Genomic DNA, 27,329 nt, shown 5'->3' with positions numbered 1-27,329 from the left:
AGAAAGAGTGAGAGAGAGGGAGAGTGAGAGAGAGAGAGAGGGAGAAATGTCGGTCCTTCTTGGACTGATGGATGTATCTAAAGTATATTTTCCTTGGCCTGTTCAACCAATCAGAGCATTCCGCTATTCAGCTGGTTGGGGAAAAAGAGGACTAATTCAGATATGAATTAAGCAGAAAAGATGCATACATTAATAAAGTTCATTATTTGGAAAGCAAGGAGAGCCTTTAATAATCATTTTCAGCGAGTAATGTGCTATATAACGTATCGAATTTTCCAGATACGCATATCCAGAGCGTTTAACGTTGCGTACGTTTCCATGCGGCATCTATGTTCGGAAGAAGAAAATTACACAGATAATGAGTCCTGTTGACGGTCAGCTGAATAATGTCATTATATTATAAGTGAAAGCCAGCTCGTGTTGTAATAGAATAAGACATAAAATTACGAAGTTTAGAGTTAATTAATCACGTCTTCATTAATTAAAACAGCTAGCCAGTGATACAAAAAGGCGCGAATGGATTTCGATTATGAATACCAATAGAAACGGGGGTCTGCCATTATCATTACAATTCCACAAGTCGCACCTTACAAGGGGAAAAACGTATGGGGAACTCCCCATGGTGTTTCTGGGATAACGCTAAGAGACATGCAATTTAATAAAATCTTTTTTACTGCGTGTATAATAATTTACATGGAAATCCGTATAAAACGTAGAATACTGTAACTTACCACGGGTAGATGTGCTAGTTATTAATAAAAGTTCCAAGTGACTGCTAAGTGTCTATATTGTTTCATATAGAATCAGACAGACTATTATGTTGGCCACGTTTATTGTTTTCCAACGAAATGGAAGTTTGGAATAACCAAAGTTTTTCAGATTTAGACATTTACCCAGTGCTCAGCAAAATCATTCGGACTCGGAGACCCATGGTAATTGGCATTTACATCTAAACTTTTTCGGAAAACAGCGAATGGATCTGTTACTTGATGGCCAGTGCTGAAGTGGCATCATTAGGTAAAATTAACAGGACATAAAGAACAGGGAAGTATTAAGACAGGTAATTGATGCGGTTTGTTATTTAGCAAGTCAGGAACTCCAATTCAAGGTCATGATGAGTCATAAACATCATTTTAAAAGAGAAAATTTCTCACTTAATCTGTTAAAAACTATGATTCCCTTTAGAAATTCACGAAATTCGTCCACTTTTTTACAGCAACTTCCAAAACCATATAAAATGATGTAAAAGGCATTTCCAACTTTATCGAAGACAAAATAAGAGTTTTCTTCTTTCTTTTGCTAGTTGTTTAACGTCGCACTAACACTTCGAAGGTTTTCGGTTACGCAACAATAAGAAAGTGTTAGAACTGGGAAGGAAGTGTCCATAGCTTTAATTAAGGTGTCTGGTGTAAATATGAGAAACCACGGAATACCATATTCAGGGCTGCCGTTGGTGGGATTCAAACCCACCATCTCCTGAGATGAAATTGTATTCGTCTACATTTGTTTGAATAATGCTATACGAAACATTTAAAATTCTATGCAAATTAAGATAATTGTGAGCACTTCACGTACATGAATACAAAATATGTTTAAGAAATTTAGGATATACGGATGTTAGTGCTGGTATGATTTCTGACAGGTTATTTTCTCATGTTCAAGCGCCAAGGCGCGAGTTCTTATTCGACAAAGTAAGAAGGGTTCGTGGGAGAGATATGTGTCGTCTATGATTTCACATACTCCATCATCTCAAGTGTGAACTAAACCTCGAAGTATTTCGGGTATCCAAGGATCATCTTCTGTACCGGGAATTTCCATTACAGCCATTGTCGTCACTGAACCACTCTCGATTGCTAACCATCTAGCTAGTCATTTCGCGGATGTATCTGGCTCCGGGAATTACCATCCTGATTTCCTCGCTCTGAAGCGGGAGGCAGAACGTCATCAACTTAGTTTTTCCACTCAAGCTTCAGAGGATTATAACGTGCCCTATACGGAGTGGGAACTCCATAGCGCCTTTGCGCTTTGTAAGGACACGTCTCCTGGACCAGACAATATCCATAACCAGATATTGAAACACCTTAGTGAGGATAGTCTACTATATGTCCTTCGTGTGTTCAACCGAATCTAGATAGAGGGTGAGTTTCCGTCTCAGTGGCGAAGAGGCATCTTCATTCCTGTCCTCAAGCCTGACAAAGATCCTAAGTATGCAGGAAGTTACAGACCAATTTGTCTTAAAAACTGCCTGTGTAAGCTATTTGAGAGGATGGTAAATCGCCGACTTGTGTGGTGTCTTGAGAAACGAGGACTCTTGTCCGAGTACCAATGTGGTTATCGAGCCGCTCGCTCGACCACTGACAACTTGGTACGCCTGGAGAGCTCTATCCAGAATGCATTGCTCCGCAAACAGCATTTGGTAGCTGTTTTCTTTGACTTAGAAAAGGCCTTTGACACCACATGGCGATATAGTATCCTTTCAGTCCTGCATCATTGGAGATTCCGAGGTCACATGCCGGTATTTATTGCGAATTTTTTGTCCCTCCATCTATTCCGTGTGCGAGTAGGGAGGACATATTCGCAATATCACGTTCAGGAAAATGGGGTTCCACAGGGATCGGTCCTTAGTGTCACTCTGTTTGCGATTGACATAAACGGTATTGTTGCTGCTGTTGGTTCAGTAGTAATACCGTAGCTATATGTGGACGATTTTTCTCTGCACTATAGCTCGCGTAATATGGCAGTCGCAGAGCGGCAATTACAGCAAGCTATTAGGAGAGTGGAAGAGTGGGCCTTAGAACATGGCTGTCGGTTTTCCACCGCAGAGTCCTGTGTTGTCCACTTTTGTCGGCTCCGTACTCTTCACAAACAACCTGAGCTATACTTAGGAAATGTCGTTCTTCCCGTTGTTGACACCTACCGATTTCTTGGGCTCCTTTTCGATAGAAAATTGTCATGGGAGCCATACGTGCGGCAGTTAAAAGTGCAATGCACTAAGAAGCTGAATATCATGAAGTTTCTTAGCAGCACTAATTGGGGTGCTGACCGCACGGTGCTCCTACGAATCTATATGGCGCGTATTTTATCACGGCTAGACTACGGCACTGCAGCATATGGCTCAGCAAGACCAAGCGTGCTTGCGAAGCTGAACAGCATCTACCACAGCGGGGTTAGGTCGGCGACGGGAGCTTTTCATACAAGCCCCATAGTTAGCCTGCTCATTGAGTCTGGTGTGCCGCCTTTACACCTGAGGCGCCAGCAAATGCTTTTTTCGTATGCTGCTAATTTGCGGCAGATGCCACTTCATCCAAGCTATCCTTGCGTATTCAACAGTGGCAACCATTTGCTGTACACTGCTTGTCCTCGAGCAACGCGGCTGGTTGGAATACGCTTGGATAGCAGTCACAGATTGTTTCACGTACCTTCGGTTCCTTACCTTGTCAGACAACCAAGTGGGGTACCTCCGTGGGCAGTACGCCGTCCTGAGATAATCCTGGATCTGCACACTGGCCCGAAGGAAAACACGGACCCTTCGATTTATCGGAGACTCTTTCTGTCCGTTGTTGGCCGGTATCCAGGCTCAGTGGTCATTTACACGGATGGCTCGAGAACAGACACTAAAGTAGGCTGTGCGTTCGTTGTCGACACTGATATGTTTCTATTTGCTCTCCCGGAAACTTGTAGTGTGTACACAACGGAGCTCTATGCCATCTGTGAAGCTCTGCGGTACGCACTGTCCCATGAGCGCCGACACTTTCTTGTGTGTACTGATTCCTTGAGTTCGCTACAGTCTATAGATACTTGTCTCCCTCGGCACCCTCTGGTGCAGCGAATCCAGGACCTGCTGGCCGGGTGTTGGGATGCGGGCACCAGAATCACGTTTCTGTGGCTGCTAAGCCACATGGGTGTAGCGGGAAACGAGTTAGCAGATAAGGCTGCCAAGGTGGCAGTTACACTGCCCCCGTTGCCTTTCAAGGTTCCAGTAAGTGATATTCGTTCTCAGCTGAGACACCTGGTTATGTCCTATTGGGAGATGGAGTGGCAGGCCACTCCTCTTCGAAATAAGCCGTGAGCGATAAAAGGTACAACGAAGGTATGGAGGTCTTCCCTTCGGGCTTCTCGGAGGGAAGCAGTGGTATTATGTCGTCTTCGGATCGGCTACGGTATCCTGACGCACTCTCACTTATTGAAAGGAGAACCCCCCTCCTGTGTGTACTTGCTGCGATCATCTTGCCGCGGTACACATCCTTACGGAGAGCGTGGCCCTGGTCGATCTGCGCTGTGGTCCAAAACTCCCGCGTAGCAACTCCCTTACCTTGCGTGATGACGAGCAGTCAGCAGACCTCGTCATCCGCTTTATGAGGGATAGTGGTTTGTTTTATCGTGTGTAATGATGTCTTTTGTGCTAGTGTATTTGTGTCAGTTGCGCTTTTATCCTATTGACATTTTAGTTTGTGTTGCGTATTTTAATGTGTTTTTTAACATCTAACGTAAATTATGTATATACATCTGTACTACCAGGCAATGCCTTATTCCCTTGTCTCCTGCATTTTCTCTTATTTTATTAGAAAATAAAGCATTGCGAATTAGATCCACTGATTGTTTTATACTAATTTTTCATCACCATAATTTTTTTAACTCTAGTCAGTGGATACGTTTTAAAATTTTAACTTCACATATCATTTCATCCATCTCGTTCCATTAGGGGCCGATGACCTTCCATGTTAGGCCCCTTAAAACAACAATCATAATCATCATCATCATCACATGTTCAACATGTGATTAGTGATTTTGGAATTTCAGAAAAATTAATAGGGACAAACTTATGATGTTGCCTTGGCAGAAGTCAAGGGAGCATTCAGCTTTTTTCAGAACTCTTATATCCGTTTTTGTTTGGCAGTAGGGAAGGGTGCCCGCCATTATAAACAAATTTACCCGCCGAAGATGTGACTGATGTTACGCATAGCGATCGGCTATTATAATGGAAAGTCACCAACTCGGTGTGACTGGCAGTAAGCTGACTGGCGTTAGGAAAATGGGCCTGTCATTGTAATAACAGCACAAGTCCATTTTGACTGGCAGTAGGGAAGGTTTTTGCCATTATAATAAAAATCCCTCAACTATAATATGTCTGGAATTAGGAAAGGGGGCTTGCCATTGTAACGAAAACTCCCAAAATCGATTGTGACCGCGCAGTAAGCAATGGAGTCTGCCATTATAATGAAAATTCCCAACTTGATTTTGAATGGCAATAGGGAAATTGGACCTGCCATTGTCATCACAACTCCGCAACTCGCACTTTACATTGGAACTTAAATGGTTAATTCCCTTGGCTCGGGTCTGGGTGTTTGTGCTGTCCCCAACATCCTTCCAACTCACCCACCACACATAACACTATCCACCACTACAATAACTCGCAGTTACCTACACATGGCAGATGCCGCCTACCCTCATCGGAGGCTCTGCTTTACAAGGGCTGCAACCGTCTAGAAATAGCCACAGAAATTTTGTATTATTTATTGGAAATGTTTTCAATGTTTAAGAAATCTATAACTTGTACCGTGTTATCGGAAATATGGATAATACAGGAATATATTTCCGGGTTCACTTCAAACAAGCTTACAGTACGTTAACGTACAACGTGTGAGTATGAGACCAGCATTGAATGAGATAATTTCCGTGAGCAAACAGTACTGGATAGGATAAAATACCAAGGTGAGAAATAGAATATCGCGTGGACGGTGAGAGAAATGGGGGGAATATCTTGGAGACGATAGTTACGCTCAGGTTTTAATGGTTTCCGGGTAAGAAGTGTAGAGCTAGATCAGGGTATAGTGCTACAGTAGTTGCAGGTAGAGGGATGTGGAGACATTTACTTTATTCATAGAAACTTGCAGGATGAAGTACATAACGGTGCATTGTGTGTGTGTGTGTGTGTGTGTGTGTGTGTGTGTTTGTGTTCAGGGCCAAATCAACACCTCGTTTAGCTCCTGACTGGAAGAGAAATGTAAGAAATGGGAGGAGCCTAGGGGTCAATATTATTATTATTATTATTATTATTATTATTATTATTATTATTATTATTATTATTATTATGTGCCAACGGCCGTAGCCGTGCTGAAACACCGGATCTCGTGAGATCTCCGAAGTTAGCAACATTGGGCGTGGTCAAGATTTGGATGGGTTGCCACGCGCTGTTGGTGGGGGGGGGGGGGGGGTAAGGGAATGGGGGAGCGGAAAGGAACTGGCCACCCTACCGTACGTAAACTCCGGCTCAGGCACACCTCTGCGGAGGTTCGGCTCTGCCTTCGGGCAGAATACACCCTTATCCTTACCTTATTATTATGCAATATTTTAACCGGTCCTTGTTCAACGGTGACAATTTATTTGGTTTCTCTATTATTGTCGGGTCTGTCAATATGGCCCGTGTATATATATATGTATGATTTTTAAAGATAATATAATATCCGTCTCCCATAATCTCAGAAACCACAGATCAGGGAAAGGTTATTGTTTATTGTAATCCTTCCTTATTTTTTATGCATGCATTACACAAATTTGATATCCTATAGCATAATTTCAACAAGGAAAGCGCAAATAAGGAAGTGTCTGGAAAACATCATAAACGAATTTTAACAGTTAAATGATTTAGGAATTGAACAGGGAAAGAATGACCTGATGTGAATTTTAGAAACATTATTTTAATAAATGGAACTTTTAAAAACAAACAAAAACAAGAAAAATAAAACGCTAGTCTTCTCGGACACGTTATACAGGTCCATCGGATACCGCGGAAACGTGACCACCCCCCCCCCCCCCCCCGCCGAAGTGTGAGTCACCACAGTAACCATCCTCACTCCCTGCATATTACGTTCCACTTCTCAAATGACTATTAATATTATATTATCAAAGCTTGTAATTTAAATAGAACATGACGGTTCATTATTTATTTATTTATTTATTTATTTATTTATTTATTTATTTATTTATTTATTTATTTATTTATTTATTTATTTATTTATTTATTTATTTATTTATTTATTTGAAAGTACACAGGTTTTACACCCAATTAAGGACCTCCTTAACATTTATTTTCAGTCTGTATGTATGAAGTTAAAATTGAACAAAAAACAAAGTTAAAATCAATAAAAACAAAATAAAACATAATGAGTATTAATATTATATATATAATACTACTTACAATTTAAAAGTAGGGGATCGATCACCTTAGATATTAGGCCCCTTTAAAAAACAAGCATCATCATCATCATCATCATCATTATCACAATTTAAAAGAAATGAAAATGCACTGACAAATCACGCGGTAACACAAAGCAAAAAAGAACACAACAAAAACAAACAAACTTAAAACACAAATGAGTACACGGGGATATATGATGAATACCAGAAAGAAAGAATTATTAAAATTTACAAATTGTAAAGGCAGGCTTCTAGTTTCTTATTGAATTCATTATCCGATTCGGTGAATATATCGACGTCTTTTGTTACAGTGTTATAAATCGTTGCCATTGTCGATGTTGTATGCTGTAAGTATAATCAACGTACTAATAGCCCTAGATTTCAACAAAGTTATATTTTTTAAGTTACTTTAGGCACAATTACGCCACTAACTAGCATGTATAAAAAAATTACCTTTATCAATTTATTTCTATTCATTGCCTTAATAATGTTGAATAATTTAGCAATTCTTTCCGGATGCACCACTCTCGGTTCAATGATGTTACAACTTTAAATTCTTTATCAATTTTCGTCTATATATTTCTCGTATGTATGTTTGTATGTACGTATGTAATATAATTGAATGTATTTCATGTTGCATTTACATTCTCTTTCACCAGGTGTACTCTGCAGCGGACGTGAAGGAGTTGACGCAATACGCCCTGGAGCGTGGAGTGCGGGTTATCGCTGAGATAGACGCCCCTGCACATGCAGGTAATGGCTGGCAGTGGGGTCCAGCGTCGGGCCTGGGGAAGCTGAGTCTGTGTGTGAACCGGCAGCCGTGGGAGCGGTACTGCGGCCAGCCACCATGCGGGCAGCTCAACCCCGACAACGAGCACTCGTACAGAGTGCTGGGACAGCTCTACCGCGACCTGGTGGAGCTGACAAATCCCACGGACGTGTTCCACCTCGGCGGAGATGAGGTACTTGCTCCACTGTCACTCTTCAGCTTAAAAATGGTGGTAGTCTTTAGCAGATAACATGATATGAATGGTGTACGAAAAATGCCTTCCAGTAATAAAGAGATCCTGATAAAGATGACCAGGACGACGAATACCACCAAACGGTGTTGTGGCAGTTTTGTATCATAAATTCTTCTTCTTCTTCTTCTTCTTCTTCTTCTTCTTCTTCTTCTTCTTCTTCTTCTTCTTCTTCTTCTCCTTCTTCTTACGAATGGGGCACCTGAAGGCCATGATGTTCAACTTTCGGACTTGATGTTTGCCCAGTACTCGTGCATTCTCTGGCGTTGTTTCTCCCTTCTTTCATTTGTCCAGAGGGTGCCTGTTTTCTTACAAGGTAATCTGTCTTGTAACCTCTACTTTTTATTCTTCTTCTGAGAAGTGCTCGGTAGCTGCTGTCGTTTTCAGTTACTCCCAGTTTCTGTACGTCTTTCTTCACTTCTGTTCGCCATGGTGTCCCTTATCTTCCTGTTCTTCTAGTAGTTGAGAAGCTGGTAGGTCATCCTAGTGGGGTTCAACCTCGTTGATATGTCCAGAGAAAGTCAGCCGCCTCTTCCTGGCTTTGTGTTCTTCTCAGTAGCCAGTAACGGGGGAGAGACTTCTGTAAAAAAAATGCTCAGAAAAAGGAGTTAAAGAAGAAAACTTCAGAGACAGTACATAAAATTATTCGTCTTCGCAATCCCGTAGTGAATTGTAAGGTGTGAAGACCTTCCTACACATATGATATCTCGTCATCATTGAATTTTGGTCAGAGTTAGGCCTAAAAATAGAAGCTAGTTATCATACTGGTTCGAATCCCGGATCTGCGACGAAATTTTGGTGCAAGGGCAGGAACGGGGTCCACTTAGCCTCGGGACGGCAATTGAGTAGATGGAGGTTCGATTCTCTTCTCAGCCACCTTCGAATTTGTTTACCATGGTTTCCCACTTCTCCACCAGGTAATTGCCGGTGTGGTACCTAATTTAAGACCACTGCCGCTTCCTTCCCTCTTCTTTGTCTATCCATTCCAATCGTCCCATCACCCCACAAGGTCCCTGTTTAGCATAGCAGGTGAGGCCTCCTGGGCGATATACTGGTCCCCCTTCCCAGTTGTATCCCTCCGACTCAAAGTCTCACGCTCCAGGATACTGCGCTTCAGGCGGTAGAGGTGGGATCAATCGCTGAGTACGAGGGAAAATCCAAGCCTCGAGGGTAAACGGATTAAAAAAGGAAAGAAAGAAAGAAAGAAAGAAAGAAAGATTGTCACACATACAGGAAGTCCACCTGGTGGACATGAACGTTAAGGCATTAAGTCTCTAAGGTCTGACTCCGCGGTTAGCCGGCTCGAATCTCATTGGTCGAGAAAAGTTTCACCATCAGAATGTTGGCCGGCAAGGTAGACACGCGTAATCACTAGATTGCGTGCCAAATGCCTGGATTCAGTTCCAAATGTCTTCACAGTATTCATATAGCGTGAGGGCATACGACACTGTTGATGGTAGTTCGTCCGTCGATTGGAGACGTAAAGGTTTCAGCGGGCTTCTTCGTGCTCTTCGACAGAAGGACAGTAGGTTATGTACCGGCACCGTGTTTCACCCTCTCCCTTCCTACTATCATACAACCTGTGACAGTAAAATTCGACGAATGAAGTCGGAACGGTCGAACCGGCAACACTGGCGACACAACGCTCCATCTGCTCCCAACGTTGTTCAGTTGAGCATCGTGTGTGTGTGTCTGTAAGACCTGTTTAACACAGTGCGTGTTTGGTGCGTTGGTTCTGAACTGCGAACAGGAACATGATCGACCAAAAGATCAATGTACAGTTTTGTTTTAAGCCTGGCAAGACACCGGAAAAAACGCATGCGATGCTGGTACGTGTATACGAAGATCAAGCACTGTCCTTGAAGTGTGTACGAGTGGTTCGCCCGTTTTCTAGGAGGCCGGGAAAGTGTTTTTGACAACCCCCGTAGCGGAAGACCGGTGAACCGATGACCGCCGTCAGTCAGGGGGTGATGCAACTTGAACATCCCCCCCTACTCGACAGATCTCAATCCTCCAGACTTCTTCCTATTCCCACGACTGAAGCTCGCTTTAAAAGGAAAGATATTTGACGATATTCCTTGTATCAAACGAAACGTAACGAGGCTTTCGAACACCATCCCAGAGAAAGCCTTCCTGCAAAGTTTTTAGGATATGTATCGCCGATCTCAGCAGTGTATAGTTATGGGAGGGGACTATTTCGAAGGGCAGTGAGGTCACTGTCGTGCATTGGTCATCTATGTTGAACTTAGTCACAGGTTGTATGTCACATCATTCATTTTATCTCATTAACTCCTCCGATCAGGTTGACGTCAGGAAGGGCGTCGTATAAACTCGCTGCGAATATTCTTCACACTTCATACCCGACCCCCTAAACAAACGGGACATGGGCTGGACGTACAAGTATCACACATACAGGGTGAGGCAACGAAACGATACCGCACTATGCAGGGACGTCGGGAGAACAGATTGCCCGTAATTCATTGCTGCAGTATCGCGGACGGGCGTTCAGTTTCATTACGGTAGTCTTAACCCTCAAGCACACGCGCCAGATCTTAGGACGCAGACACACGCTTGGGGAGTGCTTTCCACCCCATATATCAATGTATTGTAAAATATGAATTGCTGTATTAATTGGAGATTTTAAGATAGATTATGTAAGAATGGCTCTTTCTGCGGGGATCCAGCCAGAAAGTTACAAGAGCGGGGAGAGAGCACAGAAAAGTTGTTTGTTTGTATATTTCACTAGGAAACAAAATGACCTGGGGTGGATTCCACCCCATAAGCGTGTGTTTGAGGGTTAATAATGAAATTGAAAACTAACGTTACCTTTCATCAAAGAACCTGTTGGAAACGATACCCAATCTTCTCGACGCAAATGTTGCATCGGCGTAACAAATTTCGGAACACTCCTTGTATCACCATCTCTGAAATTTCAGGTATCCGTCGTCCAGTTTAATTCTACAGGTCTTGAAGAGTGCGTGGAGTGTTCTTGTACGCTTTCAGTTATAATAAACATTGAGTGGCCAAAATTCATGGGAGGGCACCGAATGTTGAGTTTAATTACGAGTTGCTCCTCCGCGAGCGCCAGTACGACGAGGCAACGACTCTGCAAGGTGTTGGAATCGTTCTGAATGGATCTGGACTCACGCATCTTGCACTGCTACCCACAATTGGTCTTGAGTATTTGGTTCGGGGTTCATGCAGCGTACACCAGCATTGACAGCATCCCAAATATGCTCGATTGCATTAAGATCGGGGGATCTGGAGGGCCAATCCATGGTCGTAACTTCACTGGAGTGCTCTTCCAACCACCTGCGTGCCAATACAGAGCGCATTGTCCTTTTGAAACGTGGCATCTCCATTAGGGTACTCTTGAGCAAGAAAGAGGTGCAGATGGTCTGAACTTAACGTGCACATATCAGTGCTCCCTGCAGCCGGACAATGATGCCTAACTGCGACCTTGAGAATGCCTCCCAGACCAGAACTGAGCTACCTGCCGCCTGGACACTACCTTGTTGACACGCGGGATCCGTAGCTTCACGGGGCATACGCCACACTCTTCCCCCGCTCATCAGCACAATATAACTGGAACCGGGATCTATCGGACCATACCACACGCCGCCACTGTTCCATAGTCCACTGCCGATATTCGCGGGCCCGTGCACCTGTGCCGGGGTGTAAGCAAAGGGACACGAGTTGGTCGTCGGCTGGTGAAGCGTATGCGGTACAGTTGTCTCTTTACAAACCTGGTAGAAATGAGTTCCTGACTCCCAACATTCAACTGCAGTCACAACAACAGCACAGGTTGCTCGGTGCCCCTGGAAGAGCTTTACTCTGATCAACCCCCCCCTCGGAATAAAGTGACCTACAGGAGTTGGCCAAGGGAGGTTATACACAACAGCTTAGCATACATCATACCTAGGCTCAGCTAATGATCCCTAGTTCACTAACACTTGCTCTTTCAAGTCAGGTATCCCTTTTAGTAGCCTCTTTCGACAGTATTCCATAAGATAACGACATCCTATTTTCTGAAGGTGTCCGAGGACGTAGCGTGTAGCTAGAGGTAGATTGCGCGTGACGGCCATCTTGCGCGGTAGCCCTAGAGGTAGATTGCGCGCGGCGGCCATCTTGCGCGGTAGCCCTAGAGGTAAATTGCGCGCGGCGGCCATCTTGCGCATTAGCCCTGGCCCAGAATTCCCGTTCATTAAACACCTTTGGTCATCCCGTGCGGCGGCTTACGCGGGTGGTAACATTCTCCCTGCAATATTGAAGATCCACCCTCGAGACTGTTGACCTCGGAAACCCGAATTTGCGTTTAATCTCCGCAGCGTTATGACCCATGCGCCGATGATCATCCCAAGTTCAATTCGCGACGTGTTGCCATCTTCACGACACAGGTGTCTGTGAGAACTGCTTGGCTACGCCGCAGCTAGTCGCAAAGCTCAGGGGGTTCATACACGGCACAATTTCTAATGGGACAACCCTTTCCGTGACTTTTGGTCACTCATTGTACACCGATGAGCGATCCCATCCTTCATATTGTTTTGTTATCGAGCGAAAGATAGATAACCATTCAGTATAGTGATCTGGTAGCCTGCTTGGATCTGTGAACGACAGAACATTGGGTTGAAAGCATGAAAGCACACGTAACTATTGCTTTCTCCGATAGGTGGCTAAGATTCGCCCATACGGTTCTGTATAATGTACACGACTTGCAGCACGGCTGGCCTATTCGCGCGTGTAGGAGGAGCCGTGTCGCTGAGACGTCCCAATTCCTGGAATCGTTAACACTTCCTCCCTGAGCGCGGCTTTAAATCACACGCTCTCCTTGTCTTGCTGGATGTGAAAGAATATCCGTGCTTGACGATTTTTATTGAAATGACACTGCTCCGAGTTTGCAAATTGCTATTAGATAACACTGTGGCGGAGAATTATTTCAACGGTTTAAACTGGCCTTCTTTCGACGAAGGTTTTAATAGGTAGTCTTTCACTTCTCGTAATACAGCTGGCAAGATGAGACAAGCCGTAAAATTACTTTCCACAAGTAATCATGCAGATGCTTCTCTTTAATGGTAGTGAATTCTTTGAAGTCTTGAAAATGAAAACAGGAACATTAGTATTAAGAGAGCTGGCTCCCAAAGATGTATGCAGGTCTCGGAACCTCTGTAAATATGAATGTGTCGATACTAGATCAACATCTTTTCGATAAGCGGAAGAAAGGCTTCAATTTATGAAACATTTGAACTGCTTTTTTGTACAAGTAAGTTATTTATATCGTCGAAGTCTCTCGAAATCGTGGTCTTACGAATTAGGATGTACGTAGGTGCTTTGAAAAGTTCTCGGAATGTACTAGAATTAAGTATATTACCTCGGTGGAAGTGCTTTTATTTTTCAACATAGTCTCCCTGTAGACTAATGCATTTGATCCAACGATGTTCCAGTGCCTTGATCCCATCTCGAAAATGAGATTCCTCCAGGCCTGCAAAATACCTCTCCAATTCGGCTGTCAGTTTTTCCCTTGTAGAAAATCTCCGTCCACCGAGAAAAATTTTCAGCTTGGGGAATAGACGAAAGTCTGTTGGTGCCAAATCAGGTGAATATGGTGGATGTGGCAACAGTTGAAAACAGTTAAAAATTAAGGAGCAGAGTTCCCCAGTGTGTTCTGAAAGTCGGCATGAATTGCCTTTGCTTTCATACCTTTCTTTACAAAGTATTTAATCACTGCTCGAATCTCAGTTTTTTCCATTGTCACAAATCACTACGCGGGAACAACAACAACAACAACAACGAGTCGTCACTACCACACTCCTGCAGCTAGAGCACTGACGTGCCACATGTTCACTCGCAAAGGATATGTGATTATTGCGCGGGGACCTCGTTGCTCTAGCACTGACATCTAGCGGTGATTCCGAGAACTTTTCAAACCGTCCTCGTATGATTACTGTATTTTTTCTGTATTTTCGGGAACTTCAGAACTGATAGGACATGGAGTGAGGCGTTTCTGCGGGGGGTTGGAGGACGGATGCACACGAGCTCAGCTGGCACCTTCCATATGCAATACGAATTTAGATTCGTCTGTTACACTTACTGCAATGGAATGAGCGTCACAGTGCAGGATCACCAACATAATTCGGCACGCTGTGTCACTGAAAGACACTTGTATTTGCGAACAGTTCTGTCATACGATTTATTCTTTAGGAGAAATATCTTAACTAGGAATATCCACGTGACTGTACTGATAGCTAACACTAGAACCGTGTGTTCGACAAGAACTCCACTCATAAACAAAACACTAATTTCGTACACTTACCGCTACTCCTTGTGGGTGGGGGGCACAGATGAAGAATACACCCACGTAATCCGTTGCCTGTAGTAAGAGGCGACTAAAAGGGGCGACCAAGGGATGATCGTTTTTCAGCCATGAGATTACCTGTGATTAGTATCATTACGCGAGGAACACCATGGGTTGGCGTTACCAGCGAGTAGTACCACTATGTAAGAAATACCTGCGTCACCTCTGGTTAATACCATTATGTGAGGAACACCATGGGTTTGTGATTAGTATCATTAGAGGAGGAGCAGCATGGGTTTATATTACCTGTGATTAGAATCGCTATATGAGGAAGAGCATGGATCTACATCACCTGTGATTAGGACCACTATGTGAGGAACAACATCCCTCCATATAGGATTGCCGTCAGGAAGGACATCTGGCCTTAAAACAGGGCCAAATCCACCTATGCACCCCCTGCGGGTGGGGGACGCACATGTAGAATACACCCACGGTATCCTCTGTCTGTCGTGAGAGGCGACTAAAAGGGGCGACCAAAGGATGATTGAATTAGAACCATGGAACTACTTTTGATTCGTACCATCACGCGGGGAACACCATGGGTTGCCTGTACTTGCGAGTAGTACCACTATATTAGGTACGAAATAGGTTTGTGATTAGTAACAGCAGAAAGTAGTTCACTGTAGGTTTCCAGTACCCATGAGTCGTACCCACGTGAGCAACACCACGGGTCTGGGCGTTGCCTGTGATTAGTACCACTATACAGTATGAGCGGCACCGTGGGTCTGCGTTGCCTGCGCTTACTACCCACTATGTGAGGAACAGCACGGGATTACCCTCCTCCGTGATTAGTACACTTAGGTGAGGAACACCATCGGTTTGCGTTGCCTATGAATGGCGCCATTATGTGAGAAACACCATAGGTCTGCGTTACCTGTACGACGTCCAATACTTATGAGTAATACCATCATATGTGGAACACCGTGAGTCTACGCTACTTTTGATTAGTACCCCAACATGACAAATACCATGGTTCTACTTTGCCACTGATAAGTACTGTTATGAGGGGCTGTTGACCTGTATCTTGTACCCCTTTAGACAACAAACGTCCTCGATTCAGGATTGTGCTTTAGAAGTGGTCTCTTGGTCAGTAATACTAATTGTATGGTCGTTTTTGGGTAGGATCCACTCATTGTTTTAAATTCATATCCAGTTTTTATTTTGGTCAGTGGATGATTATGAACTTTTAATTTGTCATTTCACTTCGTACCATCAGGGTCCGATGACCTAGATGTTAGGCCCCTTAAAACACACAGCATCATCATCAAATCCACCTATAAAACATGGTTCGCATTCGCGACCCCACAAGTATGGGAAAAGCAGAAGGAAAAGAAGAATATGCGAGAAACGCCATGAGCTTTCGTTACTTGTAAGTAGTACCACTATATGAGGAACACATTAATGAGTGTTCTTTACAAGTGATTAGTGCCATTATGAGGGGCTGGTGACCTTGAACAACAGGCATTGTCTATAAGTCTATATGATTTTGCTTTGGAAGCAGTCCCTTGTTCCGTTTATACCATTGTTTTAAGTGATATTATTGGACCTGGTCGGATCCGTTGATTGTATTTAGTCATTTTTCATGGTCGTCCTTTTGAATTCTAGTCTGTGGATGGATTTTAAAATTTTGATGATTATATCATTTATCCTCATCAGGTACCATTACGGGGCGATGACCTAGATGTTAGGCCCCTTTGAACAACAATCATCATCTACATCAACAACACCGCCACCACTTGCAACTAACAATGCTTACTGCGCTGCCTGACTGGGCACTCTATCCCCACCACTCGTGAACAAAGCAAGCATTTCCCAGTCCACCTGTGCGGCTTCTCGCTGCCTATTGATTCCTGTTGATATCTTAACGTAAGTTGATAATATCGGACAAAGCGGGTGGCTGCGTGGTATGGTTCACATAGCTGTCATCTTTATTCCTGGAGATTGTGCGTTCAAACCTCACTGTTGTGTTTATTTGCTATAACTTGAGCTTGTTTGAGGCTAGAAGTCCATCTCCCCTCCTAGCATCCTGTCTCGAAAGCGGTGAAATCAAGTAATGTTGTGACCTTCATGCAATACAAATGTCACAAGCTGCTGCCAGCATTATCTCACATATACCACGCAAGCAAATTTTAAAATATTCTTTATCTCTAATATGTGTTTGATTTCCTATGAATTAGCTTATTATTGTTTGTGCTAGTGCTTGCAGCTAAATATAATTTGAAAATGAGAATGAAGATGATTTGTAAAACTATATCCAATCAATCAATACCGATCTGCATTTAGGGCTCTTTCCCAGGTGGCAGATTCCCTATCTGTTGTTTCCTAGCCTTTAATTAAATGAGTTCAAAGAAATTGGAAATTTATTGAACATCTCCCGTGGTTAGTTATGCCAATCCCTAACTCCCCTTCCACTTTGTCCTCTTGAATTCCAACTTTATCTTCATATTGCGATCTTTCCTACTTTTAAAGACACCACTCAAACTTATTCGTCTACTAATGTCAATCCACGCCATCTCGCCGCTGACAACTCAGAACATAACACTTAGTCGAGCAGCTCGCCTTCTTTCTCCCAAGTTTTCCCAGCCCAAACTTTGCAACATTTTAGTAACCCTACTCTTTTGTCGGAAATTACTCAGAACAAATCAGGATGCTTTTCTTTGGATTTTTTCCAGTTCTTGAATCAAGTAATCCTGGTGAGGGTCCCATAAACCGGAACCAGACTCTATTTGGGATCTTACCAGACACTTATATGCCCTCTCCTTTACATCCTTACTACATACAACCCCTAAATACCGTCATAACCATGTGCAGAGATCTGCACCCTTTATTTACAATCCCATTTATGTGATTACCCCAATAAAGATCTTTCCTTATATTAACACCTAGATACTTACAGTGATCCTCAAAAGGAACTTTCACCTCATCGACGCAGTAATTAAAACAGAGATGACTTTTCCTACTTGCGAAACTCACAACCTGAATTTTAACCCCGTTTAATCATCATGCCATTGCCTGCTGTTCATTTCAGTACATTATCGAGTCGTTTTGCAGTTGCTCACAATCTTGTAACTTATTTATTACTCTGTACAGAATAACATCATCCGCAAAAACCCTTCTCTCCGATTTCACTTCTTTACTCATATCATTTATATATGTATATAAGAAAATACAAAGGTCCAATAATACTGTCTTGAGGAATTCCCCTCTTAATTATTACAGGGTCAGATAAAGCCTTGCCTACTCTAATTCTCTGATATCTATTTTCTGGAAGTATAGCAACACATTCAGTCACTCTTTTGTCTAGTCAAATTGCACTCATTTTTGCCAGTAGTCTCCCATGATCCATCTTATTAAATGCTCTAGACAGGTCAATAGCGATACAGTCCATTTGACTTCCGTAATCCAAGATATCTGCTATATCTTGCTGGAATCCTACAAGTTGAGCTTCAGTGGAATAACTTTTCCTAAACTCGAAGTGCCTTCTATTGAACCAGTTATTAATTTTGCAAACATGTCTAATATAATCAGAAAGAATGCCTCCCCAATGCGTACATGAAAGGCATGTCAAACTCACTGGCCTGTAATTTTCAGCTTTATGCCTATCACCCTTTCCTTTATACACAGGGGCTACTATAGCAACTCTCCATTCATTTAGTATAGCTCTTTCATGCAAACAATAATCAGATAAGTACTTCAGAAATGGTACTATAACCCTACCTATTTAGTATATCCCCAGAAATCTTATCAATTTCAACCAATTATCTAGTTTTCAACTTTTGTATCTTATTGTAAATGTCATTTTTTTCATATTTAAATGTTAATACTTCTTTAGCATTAGTCACCTGCTCTATCTAGACATTATCATCGTAACCAACAATCTTTACATACTGCTGACTGAATAATTCTGCCTTTTGAATATCTTCACATACACACTCCCCTTGTTCATTTATTATTCCTGGAATGTCCTTCTTGGAACCTGTTTCTGCCTTAACGTACCTACACATACCCTTCCATTTTTCACTAAAATTTATATGACTGCCAATTCTGCTTGCCATCATGTTATCCTTAGCTGACTTCTTTGCTAGATTCAATTTCCTTGTAAGTTCTTTCAATTTCTCCCGTATTCCACAGCCATTTCTATTTCTTTCCAATCTGCACCTACTTCTTAGTCTGTTTCTCTATTATAAAGGTGGGTCTTTACCATTCCTTACCACATTTAACGGTACAAACCTCTTTTAAGATTCCTCAAGAATTGCTTTAAACCCATCCCATTGTCCGTTTACATTTTTATTTACCGTTTCACACCGATCGTATTTACTTTTTTTAAACTCCCTCATGCCTGTTTTATCAGCCATATGGTACTGTCTAATAGTCCTACTTTTAAGGCTTTCATTCCTATCACATTTATATTTAACTAAGACAAAAACAGCTTCATGATCACTAATACCATACTTGATTTTGTTTTCTCTATAGACCTCACCTTGTTTTATCAGCCCACGTCCAGAATATTTTTCCCTCTAGTTTGTTCTGTCAGTGTTCAGTGAGTTGTTTGACTAATCATTAATATTACGATCTCAGGATCTTTAAGACAGTGAAAGAAAGCAGATAATTAGTTTAACTTGTGTCAAATACGCCAGTGTCCTTTCTCAATATTTGAATGGATATGTTGCAGATAAACTTTGAAGTGTATTTTATGTTGGTTTCTATCTTCCACAAATTATATAGGGGTTGTGTAGATAGACTGAATTTATGGATCGTTCAGGTACGACGGGAGCACTGATGCTACTTTTCGAACGTGCCTAAAACAGTGTTAATTAAGACCACGGCCACTTCCGTCCCACTTTTAGCCCTTCCCTATGCCATCGTCACCGTTAAGACCTATCTGTGTCGTAAAGCCAGAAAATGATCCTTCAAATTGTCATCCCTAAGAATCGACCCATTTGGGAAAAGTACATCTTTGCATTTTAACTTAAATGTATCGAAGAATACAAAGCAAAGCAAAGTCACCTCCGTACAGGCCATGAAGGCCCTTGGAGGAGTGGAAGGTAAAGGCTTCCACCATTGTTAACCTAGGCGCGTGATGGGGTAGAGTGATTAGCTCTACGCCCGGCCGCCTTTGCCCCCAGGAATTAACCTGGTACTCAATTTTGGTGTAGGCTGAGTGAACCTCAGGGCATATGCACCTCCGGAAGTGGAAATCTCGTTTCCTCAATTTTACGACTTCCTGACGGGGATTCAAACCCACGTCCTTCCGGGCGATCCGAGCACGCCTTTACCGCCTCGGCCAGGCAGCCCCTATCGAATAATACACACCATCTAATAAAAAGAAAACATAAAAAGCGTAAGATACATTTTCCTCTACTTCCATGCTTAATGCTAAAATGTAGCGATTACTAGAATGTTATGATTATAATTCGATTTTCAAAAAATACGAGTAAAAGTTACATTTACATTTTGTACAGTAAAAAGAAAAATACTAATCTCAACTAATCTCAAGTATCATCTCTGTATCGGTTAATAATAATAATAATAATAATAATAATAATAATAATAATAATCATAATAATACCGGGTGAGTTGGCCATGCGCGTAGAGGCGCGCGGCTCTGAGCTTGCATCCGGGAGATAGTAGGTTCGAATCCCACTATCGGCAGCCCTGAAGATGGTTTTCCGTGGTTTCCCATTTTCACACCAGGCAAATGCTGGGGCTGTACCTTAATTAAGGCCACGGACGCTTCCTTCCAACTCCTAGACCTTTCCTATCCCATCGTCGTCATAAGACCTATCTGTGTCGGTGCGACGTAAAGCCCCTAGCAAAAAATAATAATAATAATAATAATAATAATAATAATAATAATAATAATAATATTAATAATAATAATAATAATAATAATAATAATAATAATAGTAAGTTTGTAAAAGAATGTTTGTACAAAACACAAATTTCGACTCACAAGTATGGAATAGTATGGAGTCAAAGCCAATAATGAATAAGATCGTCAATAACTAATTGTAATTTTAGTATCTTGTTGTCTTTTAATATTTGTTCAGTTTTGTTAGCGTTCATTACACATTGCATATTTTCTAGTTTGTAGTATTTCTGTTCATTGATACGTACTCCGTAGTGTGTTCCTTTCAAATTAGGTTTGTTTGTTGTGCGTTGGTTTGTCAGTTTGTGCCAATGAAGTGAACACTGTCTCCTCAGTTTCTGGCGATCTAGGATTGAGGGAGAAGAGTAATCTGTTCTATTTATAAAAAATAATAAGAAAATATTCGTTACAAGAAATTCAATTACTATTACTTAAATTACGTCCAAACTATGATCACGCCGGGCGAGTTGTCCATGCTATTAGGGTCGCGCAGCTGTGAGCTTGCATCCAGGAGGTAGTGGGTTCGAACCCTACTGTCGGCAGCCCTGAAGATACTTTTCCGTGGCTTCCCATTTTCATATCAGGCAAATGGTAGGGCTGTACCTTAATTCGGGACACGGCTGCTTCCTTCCCATTCCTAGTCCTTTCCCATCCCATCGTCACCAGAAGACCTCTCTGTGTCGGTGTGACGTAAAGGAAAGAAAGAACAAACAGACAAACTATGATCACAGCGCATGATCGTACTCCTTTCTTATCATACCAGTCACAGGTCGCCTACGGGAGTCAAATAGAAAGACCTGCACCTGGCGAGCCGAACCCGTCGTGGGATATCCCGGCACTAAAAGCCATACGACATTTCATTTCATACCAGTAATCCACACTTACAGCCCTTCCTTCACAACCACTTTATCCCGAGGAATGGAATTCCCCTCGGGCAAGAATTAGGAAGTTTGGTTGTCACTCGACTATTTTGTATGCCACTCGCGAAGAACTTCCGTTCGATAAAGCAGTTCTCTTGTAGAGAGATTTACAATATCAGATGTCACATTAGTACATGTTTAACTGTGCGTGTTCCACTGATGCAAACAAGAGCAGAGTGAGAACATCGATGCAGTGAAGTAGCTTGTTAAATTGATGACCGAGGGGAGTAAAAAATGTCTTTGCTGCAAAGAAGTATTACTCTGGATAGCACCTGCTTAGCAGAATTATAGCGGAACATATTGTTGTGTTTATGGTGCGTATAAAGTGATAACTGTTGCAGAGGCTGTTACGAACATAAGATGTCTTTTTTTCACGAGGTTTATTACTCGCTCTCTAGTACTAGAGGCTGTCTAGTTGAGGTAGCATAGATGTGCTTGTTTTGATTGGAAATGCATGATTTCGATTCTACATTAGTAAGTCGAAACATTTAGAGAAGATAATTCCCCTCCTTTTGAAGCACAAGGTTGTGAGGTTCAATCAGCCTTCAAGAACAAAGCAATAATAATGGAATGGAGTTCTTTCGGGGTCATGATTGCAAGTATGGACTAGAGTACCTACCACGTTATGGGTATTTTCGATATAAAGGGTCTAGTTGGTATGGGATTTGAGCCTGATTCCTTAGCTAAGTGTTCAACATTGAGGATTTTAGTTCAGAGGATCCCAGGTTCGATTTCCGGCCTATCAGGGATTTTCAGGACAATGTTATTGTTTTTACGTCCCATTAACCACTTCTGATGGTTTTCTGAGGCACCAAGGTGCCGGAATTTTTCTCGCAGGAGTTCTTTTGCGTGCCAGAAAATCTACTGACACGGGGGTGAATTATTTGACCACCTCCAAATACCCCCGATCGAAAGTGCCATGTTGGGGCCGAAGGCCAGCGCGTCAACCGTCTGAGACACTCAAACTGGCTCAGGGATTTTAATAGCTTTTGATTCATTCTTCTGGCTGGGGGACTGCGTGTTCCTGTTTGTCCTAACACTCTCCGCTCATATTCAGACAACACACCGTACTACCAACCACCACAGAAACACGCAATAGTTATTACATCCCTCCACATAGTGTTGAAGTCAGGAAGGACATTCGGTCGAAAAGCAGGTCAAATTCACATGTGCGGCACAGTTCGCACGCGCGACTCCATAAATATGGGAAAAGGGGAAGGGGAAGAAGCATTTAATTTTGAATATGACATTTTTCAACCACTGGGGCAGTATATATTTCAAGTTGAGCGGAACTATCCTCATGGCGCTCGGTGAGACGCTCCTGATAATCGTTTTGACGCTCGGCAGTGGTGATTCTGATCTCTCTGGAACCCTGAAATGAAATGGCATATGGCTTTTAGTGCCGGAAGTGTCCAGGGGCATGTTAGGCTCGCCAGGTGCAGGTCTTTTGATTTGACGCCGTAGGCGACCTGTGCGTCGTGATGAGGATGAAATGATGATGAAGACGACACATACAACCAGTCCTCGTGCCAGCAAAATTAACCAATGATGGTTAAAATTCCCGACCCTGCCGGGAATCGAACCCGGAACCCCTGTGACCAAAGGCCAGTACGCTAAGCAGTTAGCCGTGGAGCCGGACTTTCTGGAACCCTGATAACCACTTTATGTTCTTGAAGACGTTTCGTTCGGAATCCTCCAGTTGAATGGAATTCTTTTTGGTATCCTGACAACCACTCTGTCCAGTCGAAAGCGATTCTTTTTAGAATCCTGACAAGAACTCTGTCCTCTGGAATGCGTTTGTTTTTGGAATCCCGACAACCACTCTGTCCTCTGGAATTCGTTTGCTTTTGGAATGCTGACAGCGTACTCAGTCCTCTCGAATGCGTTCCTTTTTTTTGTAACCCGGGCAGCCATTCTGTCTTCTCGAATGAGTTTCCTTTTGGAGCCCTGACAACCACTCTGTTTCTGATGAACCCGTACTTCTCTACGGAATTCTACATTGTATACGACATTCTAGGTGAACTAATATATATTAGTGTTACCCGAAAACATGACGGGGAGGTCACCAAACGTAGTTTCTCATGTGAAATCCGGGCTTCGGATTTTTCATTGCAATGGTAGCCCGCCCCCCTCCTTGCCTACTGCCAGTCTCGAAAGCAAGCCCGCTGACTCCATTATTTAATAAGACTAACTGTTTAGGCGGGGTGTTCACTTTTATGTGTCCTAGACGAACATTTACCTATGACTTGATTCACATTTTACTTCCCTGAACGTCCCCCTTAAGACACACGTGATAGTAAGTAACATATATTATGTTAACCAAAGGTTCGAGCTGTGTGTTTGTCAAATTTGATCATGGTCCATTAAGTAGATTTTACGTAAAAGAAACCAGGACAAGGATAAAGGATGCGCCAAAACAAAGTAAAACATTTTCCTCCAAAACTCTTATAACGATTTTTCTGGAAAATCGAATTTAATGCACATTTGGTGTGCTCTGTTGTTCAATAGGACTAAGCGTTCTGGCTGCGTATTCAATTATAAGGATCCCAGGCGTACGTTTTCCTCTGACTTCCTTCATGTTTTCTATTACTACAGCCGGGTTGAATTGCTCAGACGGTTAAGGCGCTGGCCTTCTGCCCCCCAACTTGGCAGGTTCGATACTGGCTGAGTCCGGTGTTAGTTGAAGGTGTTTATATACGTCAGCCTCGTGTAGGTAGATTTACAGACACGTAAAAGAACCCCTGCGGGGCAAAATTTCGCCACCTTGGCGTCTCCGAAAACTGTAAAAGTATTTAGTTGGACTTAAAGCAAATGACATTATTATTATTATTATTATTATTATTATTATTATTATTATTATTATTATTATTATTATTATTATTATTAATAGATAGCGTGGAAAAAATTTGAACTTCATCAGTCAAGTAGTGTTTACGTTAAAAATACAGACCGACAAACACATAAACATTCAGATTTATTGCTGCAATGTTTCCTACAATCACGCTCCTCGTCGTAACCCTTTCATATTCTGGGATGATACATAGCCTGTATTCACAGGAATGTTATTATCTTTCAAATGGTGAAAGAACTTTCAAAATCGTTCCAGTGGTTACTGAGATTACCTATTAAATACGAACAAACTTGGTCCCTCTTTATAGCGAGATGTGCCTGCGAAAAACCCTATGTAAAATAGTTCAGCTTAGAACTTTACTGGTAAGGTTCTGTCATCTAAAGTTCGATATTGTGTGAGTAATTTAATACCTCCGGGAAAGAAGTTTGTAACATGCAGAAGATCAATTTTTCAGGACAAAAAAATATATTGCAAGCGGAATTACATGTTTTTAAATCATCCTGTGTGTTTCATTAATGGCATATCACGTCCCTAATACAGTAATGCCTTACATTGACGAATATCGAACATTGCTACATTTTGTAAAGAATTAAGAAAACAGTTATTTTCCCTGCAAAAAGTTTGTAACTCGTGGACAACTTGTAGGTTACAAACTTTTGATAGTTTTATATACTGAAGTTCTATATAGTTCCTATAACAAACCAGTTCTTCCTACATCAACAGTTACCACATGAATGCCCTAATAATGAAATAATAATAATGTATTTCTAGTTCGTTACTGTCACAAGACAAACTATTCCGTAGTGGTTCTCAAGTGTCCTTATAAAGGTCTGTATTTCTACGGGGTATACTTGCCGATATCATTGAGGTCCTTCTTCTTCTCTGCAGACACGTCCAGTTCCTCGTTGTGAAAATAGGCAGATTCTTTAAGCTGGAAGTGCTCCACACTGGCTCTCCCTGGAGAATGTTTGGCCGCGTTTTCAGAATACCATGGCTGTTAGACGTTGACTCTTGCGACACAGTAGAACCGTCGGCAATCATGACCCCGAAAGAACACCATTCCATTATTATTGCACACATATTGTGTTTTTTTCAGTGATAGTGATTTTGCAAAGACCCGATTCAATGATACTAATATCCACGAAATCTTCACGAGTCTAGTAACACATTGCAGTTGCAATCACTTGAACCCATAGAGAAGGTTCTTACACTACACAGTTTTTCTTGTTTCTTTCAATGAGGGCGTAATCCAAGAAACTGTGCCCAGAGATAAGTAACATTTGCTCAACAGAAGTGTAATATTCACAGCTTACAAGATAATGATACAGTGCAAGAGTCTTCCAGTTGTTATTTTGTCCTATACACCTGTCTGAGCAGACTACCAGCGTTCTATCCCTACCAAGCATCAACAGCTTGAAAGTACATGTTATATATTTTAATAGCGTGGCATTTACTTCTCCCGACCCCCTTTTTTCTACAGTTTCAGGCCAAGCAATCATATTAACGTTGTTGTCACCAAGATTGTGTACTGCCTTATTGTATATTGACAACTGCCACTGATAAAATACATCTGAGTGATTGATGGTGGGACAGTAAAGCACCTGCTGCATACCGGTACACAAAACTACGTAATCACCGGGCGAGTTAGCTATGCGGTTAGGGTCGCTCGGCTATGAGCTTGCATACGGGAGATAGTGGGCCCGAACCCCACTGTCGGCAGCCCTGAAGATCGTTCTCTGTGGTTTCCCATTTTCACGCCAGGCAAATCCTTGGGGTATACCTTAATTAAGGCCACGGCCGCTTCCTGCCCACTTCTAGGCCTTTCCTGTCCCATCGTCGACATAAAGCGTCCGTGGCCTTAATTAAGGTGCAGCCCCAGCGTTTGCCTGGTATGAAAATGGAAAACTACGGACAACCATCTTCAGGGCTGCCGACAGTGGGGTTCGAACCCACTATCTCCCGAATACTGGATACTGGTCACACTTAAGCGACTGCAGCTATCGAGCTCGGTCGAATTTATTTAACTTGTAATTCAGTACTAGGCATTCACTCAAGTTTTTAGTGTTGTATTTTGAGGGTTTTGAGTTTTTATGTTGTTTTTATATCTATCTAGGGTTTAATGAACTTGTGCAACATGTGTGTACTCCAATAAGCTTATAATAATAGCAATAATAATGAAATTATTTCCACTCTACTCTTATATTAGTACCGAAAATACGTATTGAAAAAAAATAATCTTTAATATTTTGTGTTTCAGGTGAACATGGACTGCTGGCGAAGTGAGCTGTGGGATGACGACAGCACTGCTGAGACTGTTAGCTTCATGGACAAGTGGTTACTGTTCGAAGAGCGAGCACTCAGCGAGCTGAGAGCAGCTTACGGCAACAACCCGCCAAGTACAGTTGTAGTATGGTCGAGCGAACTTACAAATACGGGAAGACTTGACCCCAATGCATTTACCGTACAGGTATGTGAGATATAAATACTTCTTCCATGCTGTATCCAGAGATTGTTTGAATACTGAAATATGAACACTGTACGGCGATTGTGCGGTACCATGGATTTCTGTAAGTGGTCATCCATAAAATACATCCGCAAAAAAATCCATAAAATGTAACCCCTCCCACCCATTGTAACACGTAACCCTTTTAAATATCCCCTCCCCTAAGTGAACGTCTGAAATGAATTACCGTCCGGCTGAGTGGCTCAGACTGCTGAGGCTCTGGCCTTCTGACTCCAACTTGGAAAGTTCGATCTTGGTTCAGTCCGATTGTATTTGAAGGTGCTCAAATACGTCAGCCTCGTGTCTGTAGATTTACTGGCACGTAGCCTAAAATAACAAAATTTGGCACCTCGTCGTCTACAAAACTTTAAAATTCGTTAGTGGGACGTAAAGCAAATAGCATTATTATCGTTATAATAATTATTATTATTGTTATTATTATTTTATTATTATTATATAAATTACCTCCTCCCCTTGTCTGGGAAAATGTAAAGATCAATCAATATGACTGAGAAGTAGTACCAACCTAACAAAAACGAATGAGAGAATTCTTGACACATAAGCTTAGTGTTGGTTTCGATATGCTTTCGGAAATCTTCTTACCGAACTGTGAAGTTA

The 27,329-nt window shown here is 42.2% G+C and overlaps 1 protein-coding gene across 3 annotated transcripts in view; it reads left to right on the top strand.

The window, feature by feature from the left end:
• The window catches only part of fdl (fused lobes), a 244,060-nt gene that overhangs the window by 193,150 nt on the left and 23,581 nt on the right, over positions 1-27,329 (top strand). For all 3 annotated transcript variants that reach the window (XM_067147683.2, XM_067147684.2, XM_067147685.2), the window contains 2 exons: positions 7,857-8,159; positions 26,466-26,675. In XM_067147683.2, the coding sequence (XP_067003784.2) occupies positions 7,857-8,159; positions 26,466-26,675 (513 nt within the window). The remainder of the gene's footprint in view (positions 1-7,856; positions 8,160-26,465; positions 26,676-27,329) is intronic.

This window comes from Anabrus simplex, chromosome 5, assembly GCF_040414725.1.
Source record: "Anabrus simplex isolate iqAnaSimp1 chromosome 5, ASM4041472v1, whole genome shotgun sequence".
NCBI classification, from domain to species: domain Eukaryota; kingdom Metazoa; phylum Arthropoda; class Insecta; order Orthoptera; family Tettigoniidae; genus Anabrus; species Anabrus simplex.
This window is presented reverse-complemented; position numbering and strand designations above follow the sequence as displayed.